The sequence below is a fragment of the Lepus europaeus genome, chromosome 3 (assembly GCF_033115175.1).
Source record: "Lepus europaeus isolate LE1 chromosome 3, mLepTim1.pri, whole genome shotgun sequence".
Taxonomy (NCBI): Eukaryota; Metazoa; Chordata; class Mammalia; order Lagomorpha; family Leporidae; genus Lepus; species Lepus europaeus.
In genome coordinates, this window is record NC_084829.1 from 161552352 (window position 1) to 161579072 (window position 26721).

The 26721-nt window shown below is 58.8% G+C and overlaps 1 protein-coding gene across 1 annotated transcript in view; it reads right to left on the reverse strand.

Moving 5' to 3' along the window:
- Nucleotides 1–26721, reverse strand: part of AGPAT4 (1-acylglycerol-3-phosphate O-acyltransferase 4) — a 98364-nt gene that overhangs the window by 18810 nt on the left and 52833 nt on the right. The window contains exon 3 of the mRNA XM_062187012.1: nucleotides 3743–3912. Within this exon, the coding sequence (XP_062042996.1) occupies nucleotides 3743–3912 (170 nt within the window). The remainder of the gene's footprint in view (nucleotides 1–3742; nucleotides 3913–26721) is intronic.

Consider the following 26721-nt stretch of genomic DNA (forward strand, 5'->3'; position numbering starts at 1 on the left):
CCCGGTCAGGTGGCCTCGGGGCTGCTTCCTGTCTGATCTGATTGAGGGGTGCTCACTGGGTGTCACCCTGGCTGGCCACACCCTGCTGGCCTGAGGGGAGATGCCCACGTGTACTTGGGCCTCACAGGGGTGTGTGTGTCCCCTTGTGACCTCTCTTCCCACACGACACTGTCCCCAAAGACGAGTTCTGTATCTCTGAGCCCATAGCGCCCTGCGCCATGTGCAGGAAACACGCACACGGAACCTTCACAGGGGCCGCGTCTGGCACACGTGCCAGTGGCTGTTACCAAGAGCCCTGGGGGAGGGCAGGCCAGGCACCGTACCCACCCTGCTCGCTCTATTCTCTCTCTGAAGAACTGCAGTCTGTTTCAGGCCGTGCAGCATCGGCTCCCCTCAATGCCGTGCACAAGTGGGAAGAGCGGCCACGGCTCCCGGCCCCCGCGAAGCCACCTCGCCTCCCGGGGTGTGGCTGGGCTCATGGGTTCCCTTCTAAGACTGAGCAAGCCGGGTGCCCGAGCCACGACGCCTGTCCTGGGAGCTCTCACACTCTCTCTGGGCCACCATGGATACCTCATCCCGATGAGGACCTGCAAAACAGCCCCCTGAGGCTTGACACCCACCCTGCCAGAAGTCTCCCCACCGGTAACCCTAGAAACATGACCGCGTGCATCTTTTACTGAGACAAAAACTAGCAGTGGGGACTTGAGGGTTCCGGAACCCCAACTCCTGGTCTGCACTTCTGGAAGATTCCACCATCAGCCGCCTCTGGGCCCCGTGCCCCCTGGGGAGGAAAGTGCCAGTGACTCTGGCGCCCAGGCCATGACGTGCCTGCTCCAGGGGAGCCAAAAAGGTTGACAGCCTCTTCCCCGCCGTTCAGACCGGCTCTCCACCGAATGAGCCCTGGTGCAAGAATCTCACCAAAGGCATTTACTTCCGGGAACTCTCACGCCCCCTGGCGGCCGTGGCCGGCGAGCATGAGAACCACTGGGCAGGAGCCTTGCGCACTCCCTGCTGCAGGCACCAACCTCCTCCACTTGGGAGGAAGGCAGCGCCAGGGCAAGCGAGAAGACAGAGACCCTGCGGGACGCTGAGCACAGCAGGTGCTCCCTCATCCCGTCCAAGGTGGCAGAGTCCACAGCGCACAGAGGCGGCGTCCCTGCGTGCAGACAGCGCCGCCGCTTCTCTCTCTCAGGAGATCCTGGGGCTCCAGGGGCACTTGACTCGAGAAATCCCTGAGGGACCCAGCACCTGTTGAGGGGGGACAGGCAGTGGCCTGGTCCCGCCCACTTCACCAGACTCCCAAGCCCATTTCCAACCCCAGCAGCAATGCTCCCACCCCGTCACCCCAAGTTCAGCTGTTAGGGTTCAGTTACAGGTGCAACCTCCAAAGACCCTGAGTCCAGGGCCGCTGCCCGGCTCCCACTGAGAAGCTGCCGGGCAGACTGAGGCTGCCGAGATGGAGGGTAGGCTCTGGGCCCCCCAAGCACCATCAAGGCTGGGATCCCCACTCCAGGCCGGGGTCTCCACTGTGGCCCTGGGTCCCTTCTCTCTGTACAGATCCCTCCCTCCAGGCCCGGGCCCCCTGTCTATCCGGGTCTGCTCTCCAGGCCCGAGCCCCCTTGTCTAAGCCAGGTCTGCCCTCCAGGCCCAGGCCCCCCCGTCTAAGCCGGGTCTGCTCTCCAAGCCCGAGCCCCCCCTGTCTAAGCCGAGTCTGTTCTCCAGGCCCGAGCCCCCTTGTCTATCTGGGTCTGCCCTCTAGGCCCAGGCCCCTCTCCCACTGTCACTTCCCCTCCATGCCCATGCAGGTTTCCCTTTCCCCCAGCTGTGCCTCCCCTGCCTGCTCACGCTGCTTCTCTGGGCTTCTGTGTGGTCCCTGCCTTGTTGGTTCCTGTGACTCCATTCCACTGAGGAGTGACCTCCGCCTTCCCCAGCCCTGTACACAGCTCGAGCCAGGAGGATACCGGAGGCCCCACCTCATCAGCAGCTGGTCCTGCGCCCTCAGGAGCACAGCCAGGCCTGTCCCTGTCCCTGTCCCTGTTCTCCAGGCCACCCAGCTCCCCTCCCAGCCCCACCTGCGGGGGAGGAGCAACAGCGCAGGGATGAGCCTCACTCAGTCAGTCCTGGGGCAAACTACGCGGCCAAACCGAGCTCTGGGAGCTCATCTGTTCGCCAGCAGTGACAGCACCATAAGGAGCAAGAACGCGACAGACAGGTGTGTGGCACACAGAGCTGGCAGGACCAAACAGGGAGTGGAAAGGGCCTCGGAATGCAGCAGGTGCTGCCCTGCCACGCAGCCTCTGCCCCACACAAAACACCCCCAGCTGCCTCGAAACTGGCCCGGGAGCGGTGCAGCCAAGCCCGGGCCCAGCGTGGGACAGCTGCTGTCCTGCTGCTCCTGGCAAAGGCTCCGGGCGCCCTCCCTCCCGCAGAAGAGTGAGCTGAGCTGTCCCTGACCAGCAGGATCCGTGATGGACAGGGCTGGGGGCGGTGCCATCTCTAAACCACAGGACTGTGACCTAGCTCCCGCCCAGGACTCTCAGAGGCTGATACGGGAAGTTCTGCTTTGGTTCCTAACCAGGGACTTGAACACGTGCACGCACACACACACACGCGCGCACATGCCAAGTGTCAACCGGAAAAGAGAGGCGCTCCAGCCAGCCGGCTCTGCCCCCTGCCCACCTCCTCTCTCCTCCACAGCCAACCCTCCCCATTCTCCAGGCCATGAATTTGCCGTCTGGGCTACGAGACCAAGAGTGACGTAAGCAATACCCTTGTCCGTCTCCGAGCGCTGGCCACACATGCCCTGTGCGGAAAAGCCGGGCCTTCCCGCCTGCCACATCCGAGCCCTGCGAGCCCGCTCGGCCACTGCACACCTCCTCGTGTCCCAACACCACAGACATCAACCGAGGGACCCAGATCTAAGGGGCTGTGTGCGAGAAGTCAAACTCCCAGGGGAAAAACGGAACTTCTTGAGAATCCCTCAACACTGCTTAGGGGACGCCATGTGCTCGGGCCCACAGCGATGAAAACCCGGAGGCGAATTCTGCCCGAGGCCAAGGAAACAGGAGCGCACGGTAATAAGAATACAGACAGGAGGTACAACCAAACCAGTTACCGCTGTGTAGTCCCGAGCAGAATATGTAAACTCTATGCAACGTCTTTTTTTTTTTTTTTTTGACAGGCAGAGTGGACAGTGAGAGAGAGAGAGACAGAGAGAAAGGTCTTCCTTCTGTTGGTTCACCCCCCAAATGGCCACTATGGCTGGCACGCTGCACTGATCCTAAGCCAGGAGCCAGTGTTTCTCCTGGTCTCCCATGGGGTGCAGGGCCCAAGCACTTGGGCCATCCTCCACTGCCTTCCCGGGCCACAGCAGAGAGCTGGCCTGGAAGAGGGGCAACCGGGACAGAATCCGGCGCCCCAACCAGGACTAGAACCCGGGGTGCTGGTGCCGTAGGCAGAGGATTAGCCAAGTGAGCCACGGCGCCGGCCTTTTTTTTTTTTTTTTTTAAGGTGGGTGCTCTTTCTCTGCCTCAGAAAGGTTCCTTTCAGGATGAAGTAAAGGAATCGTATGCAGCACGCCGGGCTGCAGTAACCGCTGTACCCCTTACGGCTCCTGAGAAGAGCATCCCTCCCACAGAACCCGTTTATTCCTCTGGAAATTCCCAGTGGTCACGCGCGAAGGGGAGGCCACGCTGCCCAGCTGGGGGCACGCCCGGGGCTGGGGGACGCACGCCTCACTTACCCCCAAGATCCCAAAGCGCTCGGCCAGGCTCCAGCCGCAGAGGAAGTCGATCTCGAACTTGTGGTTCAGAACCACGATGGCGTTCTCCTTTCCGTACAGGGGGTAGGCCTGTGGGTCGGTGTAGATGGTGCACACCGTGCCGGACCACCACTCCAGCAGCATCACCAGCTCTGTAACACAGAACCGCGCACAGGTGTTCAGCCCCCGGCCCCGCCCCCACACCCCCCACGCCCCGCCCCTACCCCCCCCCGCCCCAGGCCCCCCCCCCCCTTTCCTGAACGCCGGCAGCACACACTTGGGCTCCCAGAAGGCTTTCGGAGGAGCAGGAAAAACGAGAGGACTCCCAGGATCCTCTAGGGTCTGCATCGTGGATTAAGCTCCGTGGGGAAATCAATCAGGAAGCCCGGGGCCCGTGGAGGATCCGCACCTGTGTCACAGAGCTCTGACAGGCAGCAAGGGGTTGTGCGAGCCCAAGCAATGACACGCTGGGACACTCAGACTCCATCCACGGACGCCAAGACCCAACTGTCCCTTCCCAGGTAGGACCTCTGAGGCCTCGGGAGGCGTGGAGAACAGCCCAGGGCTTTTCCCAGGCTGTGACAATGAACCCAAGTGCCCTCCCAGTGCTGGACTCCGAGGCCAGCTCCCAGTCTGGTCACCCACAGGGCAACGCCTGCACGTCAGAAGTTGTGCAGAAAAACAGCTGAACGAGGGGGTGACTGTGTACACCCTGAAACGATTTTAAAGCTGAAGGCGCTGGGCGGGTGGGTGGTGGGTGTGGGTCCTCCCCAAAGGCCATGCCTCTGTTGTCATTGGACAGCGGGGAACACCCTTTGCACAGGTCTCACAAACACACGTGCTACCCCATATGCACGCAGAGGCAAGGGGTCTGACCTTGAGGTCTGACCTTGGCCTGAGTGGCTGCTCCTGGAACTTCCTGAAGGCTGGAGGCAGGAAACCCCGGAACGCTCCAGAAAACCCCAGAATGTTCTAGAAAGCACACAGTCTAGTTACTAAGCAGTGAGCATGTTAACCTCATGACACCTTGGTGTCATCTCCGGTGTCACCGGGCTTGGTGACAATACAAATACCCACCACACTGGGCGTACTCGGAGCGTGGCTTGCACACAGCACCCAGGAAGTGGGAGCCACGGGGTCCACGAAACACTAGCAAGAGCCCAGAAGTGCGGAATAAAAAGTGGCTGCCTGCTTCTGGGAGCTGACGAGACACAGAGCCCCCTGCGTCATCCCACGGGCAAGGGCAAGGGCGGGGCTGGAAGTGATGAGTCAGCAAAGGTCAGAGTTCAGGGTGGGCAGGAGGACAGAGGGACTGAGTTAGTGATGCCCCCAGGACAGCTGGGATTCCCTCAAGGGGCCAAGATGACCAGGAGCAGGAGCACAGGGAGCAGCCAGCACGGCCCCACGGGAAGCCAGGGGGACAAAGCTGTCACCGTGCCACTCTGTGTGGGTCACATGGCCGAATGCCCAGTCCTCCCGCTCCCACACACCACGTTGCTTGGCACCCTTCACAGCCCTGTCACAGCCTCCGACCACAGGCCATGACACCAGAAAGCAAGTACCATCTGGCCTGGCTCACCCTAACCGCAGTGCCAGCCAGCGCCCGGCACCTCGCTGCTTTCGTCTGGCTCGTGATCCTCTCCGTGTGCGAGCACGCTGGGCAGCGCCATGGATGAGCACTGGACCTGCAGGCCGGACCCCTGCCCTCCCACGCTCACTGCCCACAGGGAAGGCGGCTCAGCAGCCAGGACTGCGTGACAAGGGGGCGCTGACCACCACGCCCATGCCAGGCTCCAGTCCTGGTGCTGTCACTTAGTGGTCCTGACACTGAGCGTGTTTGAGTCTGGTGTCCTTGTTGGTAACAGAAGGTCAACGGTGCCAGAGCTGCTGTGGGTGGGAAGATTGCGTGTTCCAAGCATGTGGCATAAAGCTGTGCACGGCAGGTCAATGATAGCCAGCTTCTTATGACTGTTACATACATGTGCGTGTCGTGGCTGTTGTGTGCATGAGATCCTTATGTCTGCTACATGCATGTGAGTCTTATGTCTGTTACATGCATGTGCATCTTATGACTGTTACATACATGTGCATGTCGTGGCTGTTGTGTACATGAGATCCTTATGTCTGTTACATGCATGTGAGTCTTATGTCTGTTACATGCATGATGGGTCTTATGTCTGTTACATGCATGTGAGTCTTATGTCTGTTACATGCATGTGCATCTTATGACTGTTACATGCATGATGAGTTTAACGTCTGTTACATGTATGGTGAACCTGTTAAATGTCTGTTACATGTATACGAGTCTTATGACGATTACATGTGAATCTCATGTCTGTTGCACACATGGCGATCCTTATGACTGTTACATGCATGTTGAGTGTTATGTCTGTTACATGCATGGTGAGTCTTATGGCTGTTGTATGCGTGGTGATTCTTACGACTGTTACATGCAAGGTGTTACATGCAAGGTGACGGCACATGAGGCTATGGCCACTGAAGGCAGACGGACAGGGAGAGACGGGCAGAGCACACAGTGCAGACTTCTTGGTCAGGATTAGGATTCATGGTTTCATTCGAAAGACAAGACGCCATGGGAGCCTTTTTAAACAGGCACACACCGTGTGTTTTGCAAAACCACCCTGACCACAGCGGGAACAGACTGGAACGGGGTGGAGAGGAGGGAGGCCAGCTGGGAAGTGGCTGCAGCTGCCAGCCGGAGGGGACGGCGGCCGCCACCAAATGCCAGGTCTCACTGGTGCGAGAGGTTTGTCCCCCCCACCACAGTTCTGTTTTTTCGATGAAGAGTTTCACTGTTTTTAAGGACTCAGAGCCCAGGAGCAGACAGAGGGAAACACAAACCCCTCGGCGGCTCAGAAACACGTCTGCCAGTCCAGCACTGCCACAAGGTGGCAGGGGGACAGCGCTGCCATGGAGGTCACACTCGCAGCGGATCTGCCGACCCACGGCTCTGGCGGCACGCCTGGACTGCCACTCCTCCTCCTCCCGGATCCTCCACTAGCGTCTTCACCCCCAGGCCAGGTGCTTCTGTTCGGCTTTGTGACCAGGGCCCAGCTTCCGCACGACGCCCACACCAGCCATGACCCAGGACAGACCGCAGCCCGTTCTCGGGGGGCGGAGCTCATGCTCAGGGGTTCCAGCCTCTTGCTCCCCCCCACTTCACGTCCACTGCCCCTTCCTGCCTGCGCTCCCTGGGACCAGTCCCACATGGGTGCACACTGGGCTGCACTGGGCCGTCCCAGTGAACCCGACTGAGACACTCCCTCTTCACCCCCTGCCCCTCCAACCCGCCCCCTTCCCAAAGGTTAACCACCATGAACAACATAGAACCAACTCTCCCTGCCTTGCCCCTACGCATCGGCCACACACACATGCACACACACACGTGTAGACACACACGCGTGCACACACGTGCTTCCCTCCACACATGGGCTCATCCTTTGCTGATGTCTGTCAACCACACAGTGTATTCTAGATCTTTCTGTGCACAGACGTAGACAGTGACGTTAGCCAGCACTTACAGAGCTCTGGTCACCTGCTGCTCTACACGTGGCTTGTATCACACTCCTGGGGGCTGTGAGGCACCACTCTGAACCCCGCCTTAAAGGGGAAGACAGGAAATACAGGAGGATTGCTCGCTCTCGCCTCAGTGTATGAAGCTGCCATTTTCTTTTCTTTTCTTTTCTTTTTTTTTTTTGACAGGCAGAGTGGACAGTAGAGGGAGACAGAGAGAAAGGTCTTCCTTTTTGCCGTTGGTTCACCCTCCAATGGCCGCCGCGGTAGGCGCGCTGTGGCCGGCGCACCGCGCTGTTCCGATGGCAGGAGCCAGGTGCTTCTCCTGGTCTCCCATGGGGTGCAGAGCCCAAGCACTTGGGCCATCCTCCACTGCCTTCCCTGGCCACAACAGAGAGCTGGCGTGGAAGAGGGGCAACCGGGACAGGATCGGTGCACCGACCGGGACTAGAACCCAGTGTGCCAGCGCCACAAGGCGGAGGATTAGCCTAGTGAGCCGCGGCGCCGGCGAAGCTGCCATTTTCTAGGTCAAAAGCAGCCAGCATGGGGATCCCGTGGAGTCTGACGTAACAGACGCACAGCAGTGACGATGTGGACGGCCCGTGCTTTGTTTACCAGTTCTGCTACCGACCGGCAATTTCCCCCTTGGTTTTTTCACTGCTACAAACAATACCCAAAGACATCTTTGAAAATGAATGGTTTTGAAAGTATTTGTGCAAGTATTTCCGCAACGCAAAGACACCAGAAAGCAGGCATACGGATTACGGTGTTGAATCCACAGTGGACGAGGGGTCCCTCTGCTGCTCCCTGGGCTAACCCTGCCAACTCCTCCAACACACGTCCCCGCAGAGCGTGCAGGACCTCTCGCCACTCACACGGCCACAGCCCCATGGCCTGGCCACCTCGTGCTCCATTTCCGTGTCCCCATGTGCAGCGCATGGAGGGTGCCGAGATGCATCGGCCTGTAGCCTGTGCCTTACTGAGTTGGCTGCTCCTCTGGAAGCCAGGCAACAATGACAAGGTCCTCCACAGCACGTCCCGGCTGCTCTCCCCGTGCGCGCCATCTCCGCTGTTGGCCACAGCCTTGTCTCGACAGCACCACCTCTGGTACCTAGTGGCTGCTTGGAGCTGCCCCCTCTGAGATGGGCTGCTTGTCAGTCAAGCCGATGCCACGCCTCCAGCGCCAGGGCTCTGCACCTGCTGAGGGCCTGGGGGCACGTGGTGATGCCCGGGGTCCTGCAGGGCTGTGCCAGCTCCCCCAGCACTAACACACACTCAGCCATTCCTGCCCGCTCTCCCGTAGCCAACGGTGGCAGATTGTGAATTACTCCGACTCGCTCCCCTCCCATGGGATTCTGTCTCTCTGTGCTCTCTCTCTGGCAATGGTGGCACCATTTGCTTTCTAAGGACTCATTCTTTGGCACCCCTATTTAACTCAGAGTCACCGACAGGCACCCGAGCCGGGGGCCCGGGAGGGAGCAGAACCTCCTATTGTCCAGTTAGGTCAAGAGTTTCAGGCTGCAGTCCGGCTGGCGGCATCACAGTGCCAGGAGCCGGCAGTAAACGCGACCAGCGCCAGTGCCTCCGAAGCAAAGATCCGGCTGTCGGGAAGCACTTGCCTTCTCCTCTGGTGTCCAAACGAATACGCACTGAACAGTGGGAGACGCAGCTGAGGCCTTTACCCACAAGAACCGGAGCATTCGGTTAAGAGTCACTTAGACGACAGTAACGCTGGGAACTGAAAAATGCAGCAAATTAAAATGAAACCAGAACGGGAGTCGGGCAGGGGATCCTTGTGACCTCCTACCCAGGGCCACAGACCGCAAACGACTGCCCGAGAGGGCCTTCCCAGAGGGCCATGGAAGTTCCAGACTCCGCACACTCCTGGACCTTGACCCCTAGGGCGAGGGACAGAGGGGCCCAGGTGAGGACAGGGCCAGATGCACCAGGGCACTGCCCAGGAAGGCCACCTGGGGAAGGCAGGGGCTACCACGAGAACACGTCAGACAGGTCGGCCTCCGTGGCCCCAGGCCCAGGTCTGGCTGGCTGCACACAGCAATGACCTCACGAGCCAAGGGCAGGCGGTCACAGCCCCGAGCTGTCGGCCACTGGGCTGCTGGCCTGTATGCCCGCGAGACAGAGGGGCAAGGAGGAGGAGCGAAGTTTGGACTCCAGGGCCCTGGCCCCATGCAGGAGCTTAGTGCCGGGCAGGTGAGGCCAGCTGGCCCTCTGCTGTGGACACGTGCCCTGTGTGGGCTGACGCACAGCAGCCCCAGCAAGGGGCTGTCCTCACCCAGCACCCTCTGGTCCTGGGGCACCCAACCTCCTGTTCTGCGGTCACAGGTCGGGCACTCTGTGTGAGTGCCCCAGCCTCCTTCCCCTAAACCCTGCTCCACGGCCGGGCTACAGTCACACTCTGTTGGTGGAGTATGTTTCCTTCACCCAGGAGGGAGGAGGGAGAGCAGCCTCCCTGTCATCCCTCTTTCCAGGAAACTATCCCCCGACCCCAGACCCCAGGAATCCTCTGGATTCCGCTGCCCTGGATGGCCCCGCCCCAGTGGCACTGGCACAGCAGGGAGCCACCGCCTCTCCTGCAGTGGCCGAGGGCGTGCAGTGAGCAGGGCAGGGCCCGTGGTGTGGGACGGGAGCCCACATGCAGTGCCTGGCCGCTGCTGCCAACCCATTGCTGACCCCTCAGACCCCCGAGCTCGCACTGTGAGCAAGCCTGTGCGTAGGGGTCCTGGTGCTGCAGCACGTGTGACCATGGCCACGCCCAGCACAATGCACCCCCAGATTGTGTTGGGGTGCACAGGAGGGTGGGGGTGCTGCGGGTGTTTCTGGGAGACCAGCCCCTCGGGCGTGTTTTTACAAGCTCAGTTGGCCCAGTTTTGCCAACCGTGGTCTCCTCCAGCTGTTCCCGGGGTCCAGGCTGAGTCCCAGCACAAAGTCTGCTCTGAGGGCCTTATCGGGGGCAGCCCGGGGATGCCGCCGGTTCTGTAGACCCCACCTGGGGACCCCAGAGCCATTTTTAGTCCCCCAAGGATCAGCTCAGCAGGAGGGCAGCACAGTCCCCGCTGCTGTCCTCCTGCGGCTGGGCCCGCAGAAGAACAGAGTCACAGGGTGGCTGTCATCTGGTGGGTGAGGAGTGCACAGGAGAGAAAAGCAGGCAGATGGAAGGGGGGCGAGAGGCCCCCTTTTCCGTCTGGACGGAGGAAGAGGAGACAAGGATGGCAGCTGGCACCGGCCGAGTGCCTGAGACATTGCCTGTGCCTGCGCTACAGGTGAGGAGCGGAACGCTCGGCCCCAGGGCAGGGCGTGGGTCCGCAGAGGGCCGTGTCCAGCCAAGGACACCACCCGCCGTGACCCTCTAGGGTCCCCAGGGACACCGAAGCCCTGACTCTGAGGGAGGAGACAGACAAGCGGGGAGGGGTCCGAGCAGAGCCAGGCAGTGCTGTTCTTGTGATGTGAAGATCAAAGATGCGACACGGGGCGTGCTGAGCAGCCTGAACACGCTGAAGCCCCCTGGTGCTGCGCACGGCCTGGAACGCAGCCCGGGCCTTCCCCGCTCCCGATGCCGCCAGCAACAGCAGCCGGACACAGCAGAGGCCACGGTAGGCGGGAAGGACACAGCAACACAGGCCCGCCCAGCGTCGCTGCTAGGCAGCGAGCGCCCGAGTCCGTCTCTCCACCCTGTCCCCTCTCCAGACCGGGCCCTGGCTGCACGCTGGCCGGGACCCTAGGGCCCAGTCTTCCCCAGAAGACCCCCACGTCACATCAACAGCTCTGCCCACAGTGTAGGCAGGGACAGGGGGCCCGGGCCAGCACAGCGCAACAAGGCCGCTGCCTCCTCCCTGCCCTGCCGAGAGCCGAGGCAAACGCTACCTAGCCCGGGAGGCAGAGACCCTGCAGGGAAGGCTGACGTCCACAGGCTGCTGATGGGAGCCCTGAAGAGCAAGCTCAGAGGTCAAAGTCAGCACGTGTCAGGAGCAGAATCTCGGAGCCACGAGACCAGGGAAAATGGCATTTTTATCACCGACTTCACGGAACTTAAGCGAAGACACGTCTATACCTGTAACTATGTTATGTGTAAGGTAACTGTGCAACTGCAGGTTTATACCAACTGTTTACGATCTCACTTTTAAGGGATGGTCATTTAGGTTAAAGACTAGACCTCACACCCCCAAACTCCTGCAAGCACTGACCGAGAGCCCTCACATTCCCACCGCCTGCAGGTGGCACTGTCCCCCGTGTGGCCACCCCAGAGGAAGGCAACTCCCCAGCAGCCACCGGAGGCAGCCAAGGTCCTCAGGCCTGCACAGCACCCTCCACCTGGGGTCCCTGGTCACAGGGCAGGGGTCCCACCAGGCCGGCTCCACGCCCCGAGACTCAGGAAGAACTACAAAACGACACCGTTCCCTGCAACTGAGCGGACAGCAAGGCGTGGCGCTCGCTCTCCCTGGAGCAGGCTGCAAACACAGGAGGGCCTTGCCGCTGGGGCCACAGAGACAGAGAAGCCCACGGGGCAATACGGCCCTTCCTGCTGCTCAAGCCGAGTCTGGGTTTTCCCATACAAGACCAGCTGCCCACTGCCCCTGGCCTGTGGCCACCCCTGTGGGGCCCGGGGCCCTGGGCCCTGCACCGCTGCTTCTGTGCGGGGCTCTCGCCTTTCTCCCCTGCCTGTCCTCGCTAGCAAGCCCATGGGCTCCTGAGGACTTCCAGGAAACCTCTCATATCCCAGGCCCTGCAGACATGGGCTCTCCCCAGCTTCCCAGGTGTGCCTGCCCCCGGGCGCACCTGCTGGGTCTTACTGCGAGCTGCTGCCAGCCCATTCACCAACAGATGCTCCGGCGCTTTCTCTCTGTGATACCTAACGGAGCACAGCCGCACGGCAGCATCCCCAGGGCCCACCCAGACTCCTCCAAGGACCAGCCTTTCCCACTGTGGGAAGCCCCAGGCCTGAGAAACAGCAGGATGTGGCCAGGACGCCCTTGCTGGGCTCTGCACCTGGTCCTGAGGGCGCGGGGTCTCCCCACTCTCTCACGGGTAAGGTGCAGAGCGCACAGCACACAGACGAGGCTCAGTCCTCTGCAGGATTGGCCTCCACGGGGGCTGCTTGGAGGGGTGACCCCAAAAATAAGCCTGAGGAGCAGCCCGTCTGTGACGCAGGTGGGCCTGCCGTGAGCTGAGCACCCTCCCCCCACCTCATCCCTGCCCTGGCAGGTGACAGACTCAGCCCGGGCATTCTCTGGAGCTCACAACTGCAATGGTGATGTGGCCAGCACGGGGCAGCCTTTGTCCCAAAGCCCTCAGGGCAGGTCAAGGCCATGGTGGGTGGGTGGGGGGATGCCTGAGGACACACTGCTGCTCCACCCCGCCCTGCCCCGTCCCACAGTTCGTCCCTGAAGACCCAGCCCAGGGCAGCTGGGTGTGGGCGTGTGGGACAGGGGACTGATGCTGGCGTTCATGGGCACAGGGCGGGCAGTGTGGGCAGCGGAGGTAGATGCCCGTAAGTGGCGTCACCACTCTGCTGCAGAAGGAAGCTTCCGGAGCTGCACACAAAAGGCAGGCAGAGGCCAACGGGGGGGAGGGGGGCTGGAGCCCACCCCCGCCTCTGGAGCCCTGACCCCTGGCTTCTCGAACGCCCAGCCGCTATAGCAGCTCACTGATCACTGGTCACTGACCACGCAGTCCTGGGGGAGCCTTGCTCCTCTGGTCAGCAAGGGTTCTCACGGAGCCAGAGCAGGGCCAGCGTGGTGACGGCATAGTGACAGTGACGGCAGCGTGGTGGTTTGGCTGCTGAGCGCCCCCACGGGGCCCACATGCTAAATGCTCATCCCTGGGTGGTGCTGGGGGGTGGGGGTTGGGAGCTTTGTAGGGGGCACAGGGTGTGCCCTCGAGTTCTCAGGAGCGGGTTACTGTAAACCCCCGGCTCCGCCCAGCAGTTCCCTCTCTGCTCCTGGTTTGCGGGAGATGCACTCACGCCCCTGGCATGATGGTGACACGATCTCGCTACCCAACCATGACGCGAAGCAGCCCCACCGGTCCTGAGCCACAGCAGGTGTGGAGCCCTTGGACCTTCCAAGCCGGGAGCTCAGCAGACCCCCGCCCCTTCCCAAGCAGCCTGTGGCAGGTGTTTCGTTCCAGCAGTGAGAGCTGAGCACAACAGGCTGTCAGGCAGTAACCCAGCAGAGCACCGCACGAGTGACCCGAGGACGTGGCGCGGGGCTGGGCAGCACCGGCGCGGAGGTGGGAGCTGCTCCTGTCCTGCGGAGAGGCGGGGGGAGGCGTCTGTGCCGGGACTTGTCTGCAGGGAGCCGGCCCGGTGGTTCTCGGGGTGGGGGCGGCAAGGAGGCATATGAGAGTGGGGTGTGGTGGTGCAGGGAGAGGTGGGCAGAGGGCGCAGGAGTCCCGGGGCGGGTGTTCTCTCGCCTCAGCACGGCCACCACGACCAGGAGCAGTGAGGAGAGGGGCAAGGACAAAACTCTTAAGAAAGCTTCCACGTGCAAGATGTGGCCCGAGGCCCCCACGGACTTTTTTTTTTTAATTTAATTTTGGAGGGAAATGACGATCAGAATGGAACTACTAATGCTTTCCCTTTCAGGGCCAGTGCGGGAAGGGCCCCTGGCACGTGGGGGGAGGGGGGTCTTGCTTTCCCTTTCAGGGCCAGTGCGGGAAGGGCCCCTGGCACGTGGGGGGGAGGGGGGTCTTTGCTTTCTGCCCTTCCTCTTCTGCTCAGCTCTCACCAGAAGGCCTGGCCCGGGCCCGGGAGTCACCAAGCCAGAGCCGGGGCCCCTGCGCTGCCCCTCTCCATGGCAGTGACCTGGGGGAGCGAGCTCGCCCTGTGCCTGTGTCTCCTGCTGTCTGACATGGAGACCACGGCCCCCAGGGCTGCAGCACCACTGCTGTGGGCAGTGAGCAGAGCCAGGGGCCTGCTCTGCCAGCCTTGCTGGTACTGGGCCAGCTCTGAGTGTAAAACCAATGGCCAAGCACGGTGCTTACCCAGCGCTCTCCCTGCCTGCTCCTGGGTGTCACAGGAAGGACAGTGGACGCCGTGGGTCCAGTCTGTTGTACAGAACCGGGATCAGTAACATCCACATTAAACCCCGCCGGTGCTGTGGCAAAGGGGGTTAAGCTGCTACCACGGTGCCAGCATCCCAGATGGGCACCAGTTCAAACCCCAGCAGTTTCCTGCTGACGTGCCTGGGAGATGGCGGAGGATGATCCAGGTATTTGGGTCCTGCACCCACGAGGGAGACCCAGATGAAGCTCTTGGCTTTGGCCCAGCACAGCCCTGTCTGAAGTCAGGGTGGTTTCCTCTTCCCAGCACAGACAGGTGGACACCCCACCAAGCCGGGGCCACGTGTGGGAGGGACCCTGCTGGTCCCGAGTTTATGCTACGGAACCAGGAAGTCTGGGTGTGCGGTACATCAGCGTCCACCTGGAAAACCAGTGCCAAGGCTCAGGGCAGAGATGGGGCAGATAAAAGGCCCAGCTAGCAGCCTAACAGAAACAGGAAGACTTGTGGGGAGAATGCATCCCCATGGGGACGCGGGTCCCGCAGGGGCAGGGCCTGAGCAGCCCCCCGAGGGGTCCATCCACAGGGGACCCCAGTGCTCTCAGCCTCTGCCGTCGTGGCCCCCGCCACAGGTCTGGCCAGCACCAGGCACCTGGCCCTGGGCTGAGACTGCAAACTGCTCACGGGGCTCCTGCACGGGGCTCCAGGACAGAACTGTGCCGCCCGCAGCCAGCAATGCGCCCCTCTCTACGATTCCTGCCGAGGGCGCGTTAGCCACGCTGGAGTTCTCACAGGCAAACACTCCACGCAGCTGCCTGTACCAGAGGCTGATTAAAATGGTAAGAAGTTGAATTTCTTACCTGTGCACCTGAGGCCCAGACCCAAGAGTGGGGTGACATCCCAGGTCACCCCCGCCTTCTGCCATTTTCTACAAACAGCCATGTGCAGCGTCTCCAAGCATCCTGACCCGGAGCAAGCAAACACTGGGTCAGCTGCTCACATCTCGCCGTCCGTGGCGCTTCACCCGGCCCTGCCTGTCCTACCCGCTCTGAATCCTCCAGGTCTACCACAGCTCACCAGCTCTCCACTTCCAGGGCTGTCCCCGCCGTCCCGATGCCCTCTCTCGGCTCTCCCTGTCCTCGGCGTCCCTGGTCATCAAGCCCGGCGCTGCTGCCACCTTCGTCCGATTCTCGCCTCCAAGGCTGCTCGCCCTGAGCCACACAGAAGCTGCTTAGCCCCTCCCTGCTTTCTTTACCTTCTTTGTACCACACAGCTCAAGCCAAGACAGGCCGTGGACCGTGCGGGTCCCGGAAGTACCTAGGATGGTCGCGCTTCTCCCTCTTGCATGGTTCAGCTCAGCTGAGTCCCGATGCACCCCTTACAACCACATGGGGTGATCTCTCTGCCTTGGATTCGAATTCCATCCCACCCATCCCTTACTGGCTAAATGAGACTGGCCTGTTCCCGAACCTCCCTGGCTTCCAGTGCTCTCTGAGAAGATGGGATAAGGACCAGTGCAGTGGCACAGCAGGTTAAGCTGCTGCCGGCGAGGACAGCATCCCACATCAGCACAAGTTCAAGTCCCAGCTGCTCCACGTCTGACCCAGCTCCTGTCTAACGCCTGGGAAGGCAGTGGAAGATGGCCCAAGTACCAGGGTCCCTGCCACTCGTGTGGGAGACCTGGATCCAGTTTTGGGCTCCTGACTCCAGCCTGGCCCAGTCCCATCCCAGGGCTGTGGCCATCTGGGGAACGAAGTAGCAGATGGAACATTTCTCTCCCACTCCCTGTCACTCTGCTTTTCAAATAAATCTTCACCCAAAAATGGGCCAGCACTCACGGACTATTCTGCACAATAAATGAGAGAGCAGCTGTGGCAGCAGTGGTGCTGGGTGGTCACCCTGCCCCCTGGGCCGGCCTCTCCACCGCCTGCTGTTCCCTCTCACGCTCTACCCACAGGCGTGCTGTGTTGTCGTCTTCTCCTGGCATCGAGCGCCCAGCCCATGCAGGGCGGCCCCCCGCCTGCCTTGCTGTGTTGCTGCGTGTGGCATGGGCACACTGAGTCCACCCGTCTCCTTCTCCCACATGCCTGCCTGCAGCTCACCAGCCAGGGGACAGCACGAGTCACTGAGCAGGACTCGGTCCACGTGAAAAATCACTTCAGGCTGGAACAGTCTGAAAGTTCATGTTCTTTAACAAAAAAGAAAAAAGAAAAAAAAAAAGGTGGGGGGGCATCAAAAGCACATTTCTAAATTTAGGTAAGATACATACCTGCTTAAAATGTTCCCCTATGGCATGACCTCGCTCACCTTCTCCTCACTGGATAGAATGGGGTTTATTTTCATAAATCAAAGTCATCATTCACACACACACACACACATTTAAAATTCTGAAAAGGATAAAAAATTAAGATGATAAAGTATACCCGATCGTCAGGATCCCTCTTTGGGGCAGACACGTGGAGAGGAGACCGCGCTGGAGTGGCTCCTTCCCAAGCCGCTAGCCCACGTCAGCCTTCTCAGCCTGGGGCTGCAGGAGACGGCCCTGTCTCTTTCCTAACACGAGACCAGCTGCTTCCGTCAAGAGGTTTAGCTCCTGAGGATGCCGTAGGAGCTGTAGGTCCTTCCCTCCCATGGGGGAGAAATGGGCTCAGCACAGAGACCCGAGGCCCTGCCCTAGCACCGCCAGGGAGCTGTGGGCGGGAGCTTCCTGTACGTTCTTTACACAAGCACAGGGTTTCCTTGGATTCAGAAACTGCAAATTATCCTGTAGCATCAATACGTCCCCTGCAATCCCGCGTGGCAGACGCACTCCTGCTGAACGGTGAGCCATGCGGTGTCTGGAACACACATTAGGAAATTATTCGGAGCGTATCTGTGCTGTAAGCGTAGCTGGGTGCCCCGGCATTCTGTTTGTTCGATCTAGCGCAGTCCTGTTGCCATGGCAACAGGCAAGGATGTGGCTCACGGAGGGAGGCGTGGGGATGAAGCCAGGGATACAGCCTCGGGGGTGAGCAGCCGTGGAGGGCTGAACGGAGCTTTTACAACAGCCACCAGGCCACAGGACGACAACATCCCGTCTTACAGGTGACAAATGGAAGACAGTTTTCCCAAGGTCTCGCACGTTCTGGGCGTGGACATCTGCACTCGTTCAGGGGATGGTCCTCGTCCCCGGCTGGCCTCACGTGTCTGCACGACACCTCAGAATCCCAAGTGTGAACGGAACCTCTGCACTTCTGCTCCCTCCCAACCCCGAAGACATCCCTGAGAAATCATCTCCCCAGGTTCACCCGAGCTGTCTCCAGCCCAGCTGTGAAGCCAGTGGGCGTGTCACCACGCCCTCACTGCTCGGCAGCGCTGGGAACAGGAAGGCACAGCACAGGGGCCTTTCTGACTAGGAGCTGTCCTGGTCACCCACCAGGCTGCCGCTGTGACACCAAGGCGTGTGCTCAGGTCCAGGGCCGGCACAGCGGTGGCACTGGAGGGAGGTCAGGCAGCTCGAGGCCATGGGTGGGATCCAGGGCAGGGCGCCCGTGGGATGGAGAGGAGGAAAGGGGAGGGCTGTCTCCCACACAGCTCATCTGGAAGCCCCGTGGTCACCCGTCAGCACTGGCGATCCTCCATCCTCCATGCACGTGAGACAGGAGGTCCAGAACTTGCGCCAGGTCACAGACAGGTTTTCTCCATGGTCCCTGCACCCCACAGGTTGGCTCATGGCCAGCAAGGCCCAGCACAGCTCACCCTCCCTGTCTCCCACGGCCCCCCTGCACCTGCGCCAGCTGCCCCTCCATCACCTGGCTCTCCTAATCCCTGCCACTGCAAGTGCACTTCTTCAGTTGTCCACTGTGCTTTCATCTTCCCTAAAGCTCTGTTCTTTGTGATCTAGGTTACAGGTGTGAGGCTTACTGTTCACACAGGAACACACCTGACATCAGCACGTGCCTTGCTATTGGTAGCATATCTTGTTTAACTGGAACACTTCTCTTCCCCTCTTAGAGCTATGTAATAAAGACGCACCTCACGATCAATGTCATCTTAGACCCTGTAGGGCACGGAATTAAAGAAGCAGATGGCCATCCAGCTAACGTCACTTACACAAGCTGTGTCGCACGCAGGGCCACGTGAGTGGGAAGTGCCAGGGGCTCAGGGGAGGCAGGGGGTATGGATGGGGGGGCATAGGGGACTTCCAGGGCAGTGCAACCCTGCCTTGTGGTAGCGTCCTGTTAGGTACATGGCATTACGCACCTGCTAAAACCTGCTGAACTCCAACGCTAACGTAAACTGGTAAATAATCATCTATCAATTATTACTATGTGCTGATTCATCAATCAACAAGAATGCCACACTCATGTAAACTGTCAGTGCTAGGGGCAACTGTGTGTGTGTGCAGGGAGAGTGTATGGGACCCCCTCAATTTTACTGGGATGCTAAAAATAAATGCTCTTAAAGTCTGTCAATTAGAATACGAAACAGTAGGGTGATTTGATCTTTTCTATTCCCCCCATAAATTCACTGATGAAGATACATCCAGTACTGCTTCAGGTTCTGACTTCACAGTCTCCCACCACCTCCAGTTGGTTTTAGTTATCTCTGATCAATCAATGGAGCTTGTAGGATGCTCTCCCCCGAAGAAAGCAGAAATGAGGAGCCAGCTGATCCCTGTCCTTAGGGTCTTAAGGGAGAAGACCTATCCTCATCCTGCCTTAACTCTGAATATCCCAAACCTCGCTCGCTAACTGTGGGCACAGCGGAGATAGATCGGCGAGAGGCCGGTGGCGGCAGGTCTGAGGGAGGAAGGAACCGTCTGCCCAGGATCTGCAACACCGCTCTCCAGGACAAAGACAAGCCGAGGGGCTTGTCGGTCTTGGGTGACCGTTGGATTTGTCCAATACACGGTGATCTGTTGGGTGACCATTGGATTTATCTGATACACGGTGACCCGAGGTTGACGACAGTCGGGGTTTATTCTCTGTTCTCGACAAACACATCCAGGGGACAAGTGTTTCCCCAGTGTGGATTTCCCACGCGGGGAGCCGGGTCAGACTCCAAAGCTGCCCAGAATTGCACGTGGGTGTCAGAGTCCTCCCAGAATATGACATGACCAAGGCTCACCGTTTGATTACAAATGTGACAGCATGTTCATTAAGTGCATAGTGTGGGCAAAGCACGGTGACACACGCTTACGACGCGCTCTCTGCAGTGGGGCAGGCACAGTGCCCCCGACAGACGGGGCGCCCGAGGTCACAGAGCTGGGAGGTGTCAAGACCCAGGCCCTGCCCAGGCTGTCAGACCCTGAAGCCCACATTCTTGACCTCCGTGCTGTCCTGCAGGTCAGGAATCAGACACAAGCAACCTCAAAATGTGGCCCAGGGGGAAACCGGAACAACCCGGGCAACTTACCCCGCTGCAGCGTGCAGCCCCTCTGAGCAGCGGCTCTGCCGACGGGGCGAGTGCAGGAAGGAAAGGAGCCCCGCCGTGGACCCAAGTGGACAGAGGTCCCACCCCAGCACTTCCAGGTGTGGCTGAAACCGAGCCAGACTAGAGACGTGCGTTTATTTGCTCACCCATCACAGTCCTGGAGACACGGACAGCTGAGACCAAGGACACAATCAAGGCCACACTGCTTTCACGGACTGGCATTTAAAATGCCAATCGCAGGAGCTGGGTGCCGGCCTCCTCCGCCACGTGTGGTTGAGGTGGAGCTGCAGGGAGAAGTCACCATGGACAGATGCTGTGGAGGCCCCACCACGCCGAGGCTGCAACCCAAACCGGATGGGCTGGACCCCCGACCACACTGCTCTCCAGGCCAGCACTGTAACCACTCCCTCCTGACGGTGCTTCCAATGCTGGGCTCACCCCACCCCTCTGGCACCCAGCTGGGCAGTGCACAGGACTATTGGGTTTACTCTACTTGTCCTACACGTCCAATGCATCTTCCACCCCTTCCCCACCTTCTTCTGTAGTAACCACTTCTTCCTCTGGGCTGGTTTCTAAGTTCCGCATTGACTCAACGTCCCCTTCCTCCTGCCCCGTATGTCAGTCATCCTGGCTTAGAGTTTGAGTTTCATCCCTCTACCTGGACAAAGCTCATGATCGCGATGCCCGATGCGACCCTTCCTCTCTCTCGGTCTCCATCTGAGACGGTCTCTTCTTTCCCGGAATTGTGTCTTTAGCACTGTCTTTAGGGAGGGACTCATGGTGACGGACTCAGTCCCTATTTACCTGAAAGTCAACTGGTTTTTTCCTCTATCTTTGTGAGGTATCTCTGCTGGCTAGAGAATGTAGGCCGGAACGTCTCCCCTTCCAGCACACACGGAGGGTGTGACTGCACGGCCCCTGCCCCCTGCCGCAGGCAGGCAGCTCGGCTTCCACGCGTGACTGCCCGAGGAGGGGCCTGCCCCTTCTGAGAGCGAAGGGCCCGTTCTGCACTGGGGTGGGCTGCGGCTTCCCCCCCTGGGTCTAGGTGTGATTTGCCAAATTTATTCTCATGGGTTTCACTGGGCTTCTGGAATCTCGGATTCACATCACCCAACAGTTCCAGAAAATTCTCACTTTCTCTATGCCCCTTCTCTGGAAGGGCCCAATCTTTCTCATGGGTGCCTTGGTTTTTTCCTTGGTATTTTCATCTTTTTATCCTACTGCTTCTGAATGTCTCCTTGCGGTGTGCTTCCCAGCTCACTACGATTTAGCGTAGCTGCGTTTAAGCTGACATTAATCCTGTATATTCAGTTTTTAAATTCAGTAGCGTTTTTAATTATTATTCTTTCAGGTTCTTTTGGTTCATTGAAACACCTGCTGCAACTTTTATTGCTTCTTGTTCTTTAGAGCCAGCAGGTGCATTCGACGGATGGGAGAGCCACAGAGCCTCCAGGTATGGGGACACCCACCGCAGATCTGCAGGCCGGCTGCTCTGTCACTGTGCTCCAGAGACGTTGGCCACCTTCAGTTCAGTCCAAGCCCACACAGACTTCCTCATGGGCCACCGGGCCTGCGGGGTGGGCTTGCCTTGGGTTGTTCTTCACACTGGGGCTCTAGGTTTTCAGGGCTCCAATCTGAAGGATGAAAATCAACCTGACCCCAAGGCAGGCTCTGGGCTCTGACGGCTGAGCTGCTGCTGAGGTTCAAGTCTGCCTGCCAGTATACGAACAATCGACCACAAAGCTCACAGAGAAAGCAAATGATGAAAAACCCCTGTATGGGTATCTTCAGAATTTTTGCATCAAAATAAACTTATCTTCAAAATCTGCTTTTCCACGAACTTTCTGAAGTCCCCCTCATATATCCTCACAGCACCTGCGCTGCTATGACCAAATCTCTCACCTTCCACTGTCCTTTAGAGCTTCCTGAGATGGCCGTACTATCTTGTTACTTCTTTGAAACTTTTCAGACCATTTTAAATACATATTTTATCCAGTATTTGTATTTACTTAAAGAAGAAGGGTTGAGCAAAACCAGCTAAGCAGTCCTATTTGAAATGGGAGTTCTGTGTTAAAGAGTTCATTTTTCTAAGCCAGGGGCTGGTGCTGTGGTACAGCAGGTTAAGCCACTGCCTGCAACACTGGCACCCCAGAGGAGCACTGGTTCGAGTCCCAGCTGCTCTGTTTCCACTCCAGCTCCCTGCTCATGTGCCTGGGAAGGCAGCAAATGATGGCCCAAGCACTTGGGTCCCTGCCAACCACGTATGAGGCTCAGATGGAGTTTCAGGCTCCTGGCTTCAGGCTGGCCGTTGGGGGAGTGAACCAGTAGATGGTGGATTCCTCTCTCTCCCTCTTCCTCTCCCACTCCTTCAAATAAATAAATCAGTCTTTAAAAATGTAGGTTTTTTTCTAAGCCATAATTCTCCTCTGGAATGAGGGCTGGTCATCATGGTCTACAGGGTAGCCACTGGCTACTGAGCATTTGAAATGCGGCCAAACAGAGGTATGCTGTGGGTGGAAAATACACACTGGGTTTTGAAGCCCTCAGACAAAATGGGAAATGCAAAATCTCCCACCAAGACTTTTCCTAATGGACATATTTCTAATAGACTGTGTAAAATACATCAATAAAATTAATCTCACCTGTTTTTTCGAATTTCTTAATGCAGCCTCTAGGAAATTAGAAACCACATATGTGGTTCTTGTTATGCTTCTAACAGGCAGCACCAGGTGTTCATGGCAATGGTGTGACAATCCTTAATGAGCACTCCTGTCTCCCATCTGCCTCACTGCCACCGTGTGCATGTGTCTGTGTGCACGTTTGCGTGTGCATGTCTGCCTGTCTGGTGTGTGCATGACTGCACACTCTGCCTGAAGAAACAAAGTTACTTTGTTCACTTCTGCTGCCAGACTCCATGCCTGTTACGTTGTAGGAGCTCCAGGAACAGCTGAGAAATCAGTGGAAGAAACCATTTCTGTGGAGGACCTGATGCACTTGTCCCTTCCAGAGGAACATGGCCCTCGCTGGCCAGGGATCTGCCCCTGGTTCCTTCCTGTACCCTTTTACGGCCACCCTGGGACAGCTGGAGTAATTCACAGGGCTGGTCAGTGTGGCAGGGGGGCTGTGACCTTTCTCAAGCGTGAGTTCTACTGCCTCACACACGGCTCTCCCTGACCAGTGCAGCTGTCCCGGGCCAGCCCTGCCTGCGACCCACTGGGCAACCTGCCCAGGCTGGGTTTGGTCAGCAGCCATGTGGCTCTCATACAAGGCTACAGACTCTGAGTTAGGATCTATCCGTAGTACAGAAAACATTCCGGCCCCCACTGTCCATACAACTGCTTAGGAATTTCAATTATTCAGAAGAGCAGCTGAGAAGTGTACAGAAGATGGCCCAAGTCCTTGAGCCCCTGACCCGCACTGGAGACCTGGAAGAAGCTCCTGGCTCCAGATCAGCTCAGCTCCGGCCGTTGCAGCCATCTAGGGAGACCAACATTGTCTAGCTCCAAAACTGAATCTATTCTACTTCTCTCCAAAAGAATGCAATACAATTTTACTTAACTACCCAGAGACAGTGACCAGGATGCAAAGCAAATTTCCCTTCTAACTGCAACCCAAGCTGAGGGGCATCTTGAGACAAGACAACTCCCACCCTCCCTTTCCAGGGCAGACACCCCAAACAAGCAGCAGCAGGCGATTACGCAAAGATGGCGCTGTGGGACGACCGAGCAGGAACACAAACGGCATTACAAACGCCTTCCAAAACCAGCATCCACTGTGTGGGGTGTCCTGCAAGGAGCTCCCCATGGCTCAGAGGCAGCCACACACACAGCAGACCCCATGTTCCCCAGGCCTGGCAGCCTGGGCTGCAGTCAGCCATCCCAAACGGCCCACCGGTGCTTCCTAGAGCACACGTAGCACAACAGCTCGCTCAGCACCATCCCAACATGTGCAGCAGACACGTGCATGGTGGCACTTCACAGTCCTTGAGGACACAGAGGGAGCAAAGTGACCGTGAGAGACCAGGAGCGTGGAGCTGTGCCGCACCTCCGTCATTTCCTACCCTCCGGCAGACACGGTTCTAGCGAAGATTTGAGGAAAGCCGTCCTCTCGTGGAACCAGCACCACCCACAGCACAGAAACCTGTGATGCGCAGGCAGCTTCCAGCTCCCTCAGGGCTTGTCACCACGGCCTGTTACTCCTGGCCCACTTTCCTCTAGCAGGTGTACAAGGCAGTGGGCAGATCTGCTGTCCGCACCACTCAGGCGAGTGTCCGATGGCAGAGCTCTGCAGGGGCACGTGGTCATTGTCTCCCTAGAGCATTTTGCTTTTACAGTGACCTGGGCAGCCCACCACCAAAGGCCTCACAACTCACGTGGCTGCCACACGCCCTGGTGTTCGAGAGCCTTTAAAGGGAGCCGGTGCAGTGGATAAAGCCAGCGACCACAGTGCTGGTGTCCCATATGGGTGACAGTTTGGGTCCCAGCTGCTTCACTTCTGATCCAGCTCTCTGCTATGGCCTGGGAAAGCAGAAGATGACCCAAGTCCTTGAGCCCCTGCACCCGCATGGGAGACCTGGAAGAAGCTCCTGGCTCCGGATCAGCTCAGCTCCAGCAGTTGCAGCCATCTAGGTAGTGAACCAGCAAATGGAAGACCTCTCTCTCTCTCTCTGTGCCTCTCTGTAACTCTGCCTCTCAAGTAAATAAATAAATAAATCTAAGAAAAAAAAAGAGCCTTTAGGGGTCTGGAGTTTGGAACCACCCTCACTTAATGGGCCTCAGTGACACTGTGGTCACAGAACAGCCCCGTGCATCTCCTAAGGACGCAGTTCTTCATCTCAGGGGAGCTGACTTGGTGCGAGAAGGGACCTGTAGCATCCAGGACGTGGTGTGTGGAGCCTGCACCCCCATGTAGAGCATCCTTAAGAAACCTGGGGACCCGCAGAGTTGGGGGAGGCTGGAGGCATAGCCAGAGAGAGCATTTGGGAAGGAGACAGAGCTGTAGGTGGCAAACGGCAGGGAGGAGTGCACTGAGGCCGGGCCCCCCACTTCCACTCGCACTCACCCCATGCCTTGCCCGCAGCCCTCCCAGCCCCTCCCGGTGAGCGCCCCATGTACTAGTTGTACCTTGCATGCCGCATATTCCCTGTAACTTTTCTGCATGTAGATATGGAAGTACTTCCACTGTGTGACAGTGGCCTGCAGTACTCAGGGCAGTAACCCCCCACTCCTGAGGTGTGTAGCCCACCTGCCCCGGGCTGCACCAACTAGCAGGCTACACTGAGTAGGCCCACATAAGCACACCTGATGTGTGCCCGATAAAATCACCGAGCGGCACACAGCCCAGGGCTCATCCCCTTTGTCCTGTGACACACGCCTGTAAACACGTGTGGCTCCTCAGGAGCACCCACTCAGCAGAGCTGTCCTCAGCAGTGCCCTGGTGTTGGGAGTGGCCAGCCAAAGGCAAGGGTACGTGGGCCACACTGATCCTCCCCACTCCCACTGAAAGCCACAGCAGCCCACCCAGCCCAGGCTCACACTTGCCCACAGACTTCCTGACTCGGCCTCTGGGGGCGGCCACCAATGCTCTGAGCTCTTGCAGCGGCGAGGCCCGGGGGTGAAGGCGCCAGCAAGGGGAAGGCGCCCAGGTGTTTCTCGGGTGGCTGGCTTTGCACAGGTCAGATCCGGGCATGAGGGTCAGGAGGAAATAGGGACAGAAAGCAAAAGGAGACCTTAAGTTCCAGCCTGGCCCTTTGGCCAGGCCCACGAAGGCAGTGTGAGGCCGGGCGTGGCGCTGTGAGATCATGGCAGCATGTGTACTGGGTACTCCTATGCACACGGGACGCCTCAGGCAGAGCTGCGCGTGCTTCACGCAGGGCCAGTGTGCGAGGCGCCCCAGGAAAAGGCTGGTTCAGTGTTCCCCTCGAACACTGAGCCACGTCACCCCCTAGTCCTGCAGGAAACTCCTGGCTGGGGAGGGGGAGGTTGATGCTGCTGCTCTCCCCGCCACCCCAACTCCACTCAGCATCTGATGGGAGCAGGCGTGGACCAGGAGGGAAACCACGCGTTCGTGCACCTGCTGAGTGCACAATCATTTCCCGTCCGCTCAGGATGGCTGTGGAGACAATGACCCGTGCCTCCTCTCCTCCTCAGAGACCACATCTCATGCCTGGGCAGAGACTCAGGGATGGGCAAGTCACGTGGCTGGAATTCGACGAGGACACAGCTGCACCTGCGGCCATGCGCCACCACCACACAGGCTAAGATGCCAGCTCTCTGTGGCCGTGATCTCCGACCTCTTCAAACCACCTGCTTCAGTATCGCAGGTCCCTGTGGCACGGCAGGTCACTGCTCAACCTGAAGCCACACACTTGACGCCGGGGACCGGCAAGAGCGATGCAAGGCAGGCCAGGGGATGGTTCCACATGCCCCCTCGTGGCCCAAGCTGCCTCAGATCGAGCGCTCACGAAGGAAATCTTGTCCCATGGATTGGCTCGGGTTCGGCCGCAGAATCGATCACCAGCCCTTCCTGGAGAGCCAGGCGGGCAGCGCTGCAGGGACTGGCAGCTCCTCGAGAGAGATTTAATTCTGGGCCTAATCAGATGAAGCGAAGGCTAAGAAGCCATTAATGAAAAGTGGCGATCGTCCTGGGGCCTGGGTTAATGAGCGCTGCCACCCCAAGGGACGCGCTAAGTAAGAGCAGAAAAGGAAATTAGAGGAGCCAAGTCACTTGTTTCTTTTTTTTTAAGTCATTTTTATTCAAAGAGCACTCCAGGATAAAAATAGAACAGAGAAGGAAGTCATTTGAAAAAGAAAACAAAACAACACCCAGGGAAGATGATGGTTTTCTGTTTCTCTTATTAGCCAGTCAGGGTTTTCGTGGGCTGCCGTCAGCACAGGCTCTGACAGCGAGGTGTGGGGCCGCTCCCGGGGATAAGGAAGCCCCTGCCTCTGTAGCTGGGCTTCCCAGGCAGACGGAACCTGCTCCAGGGCCTGGGACT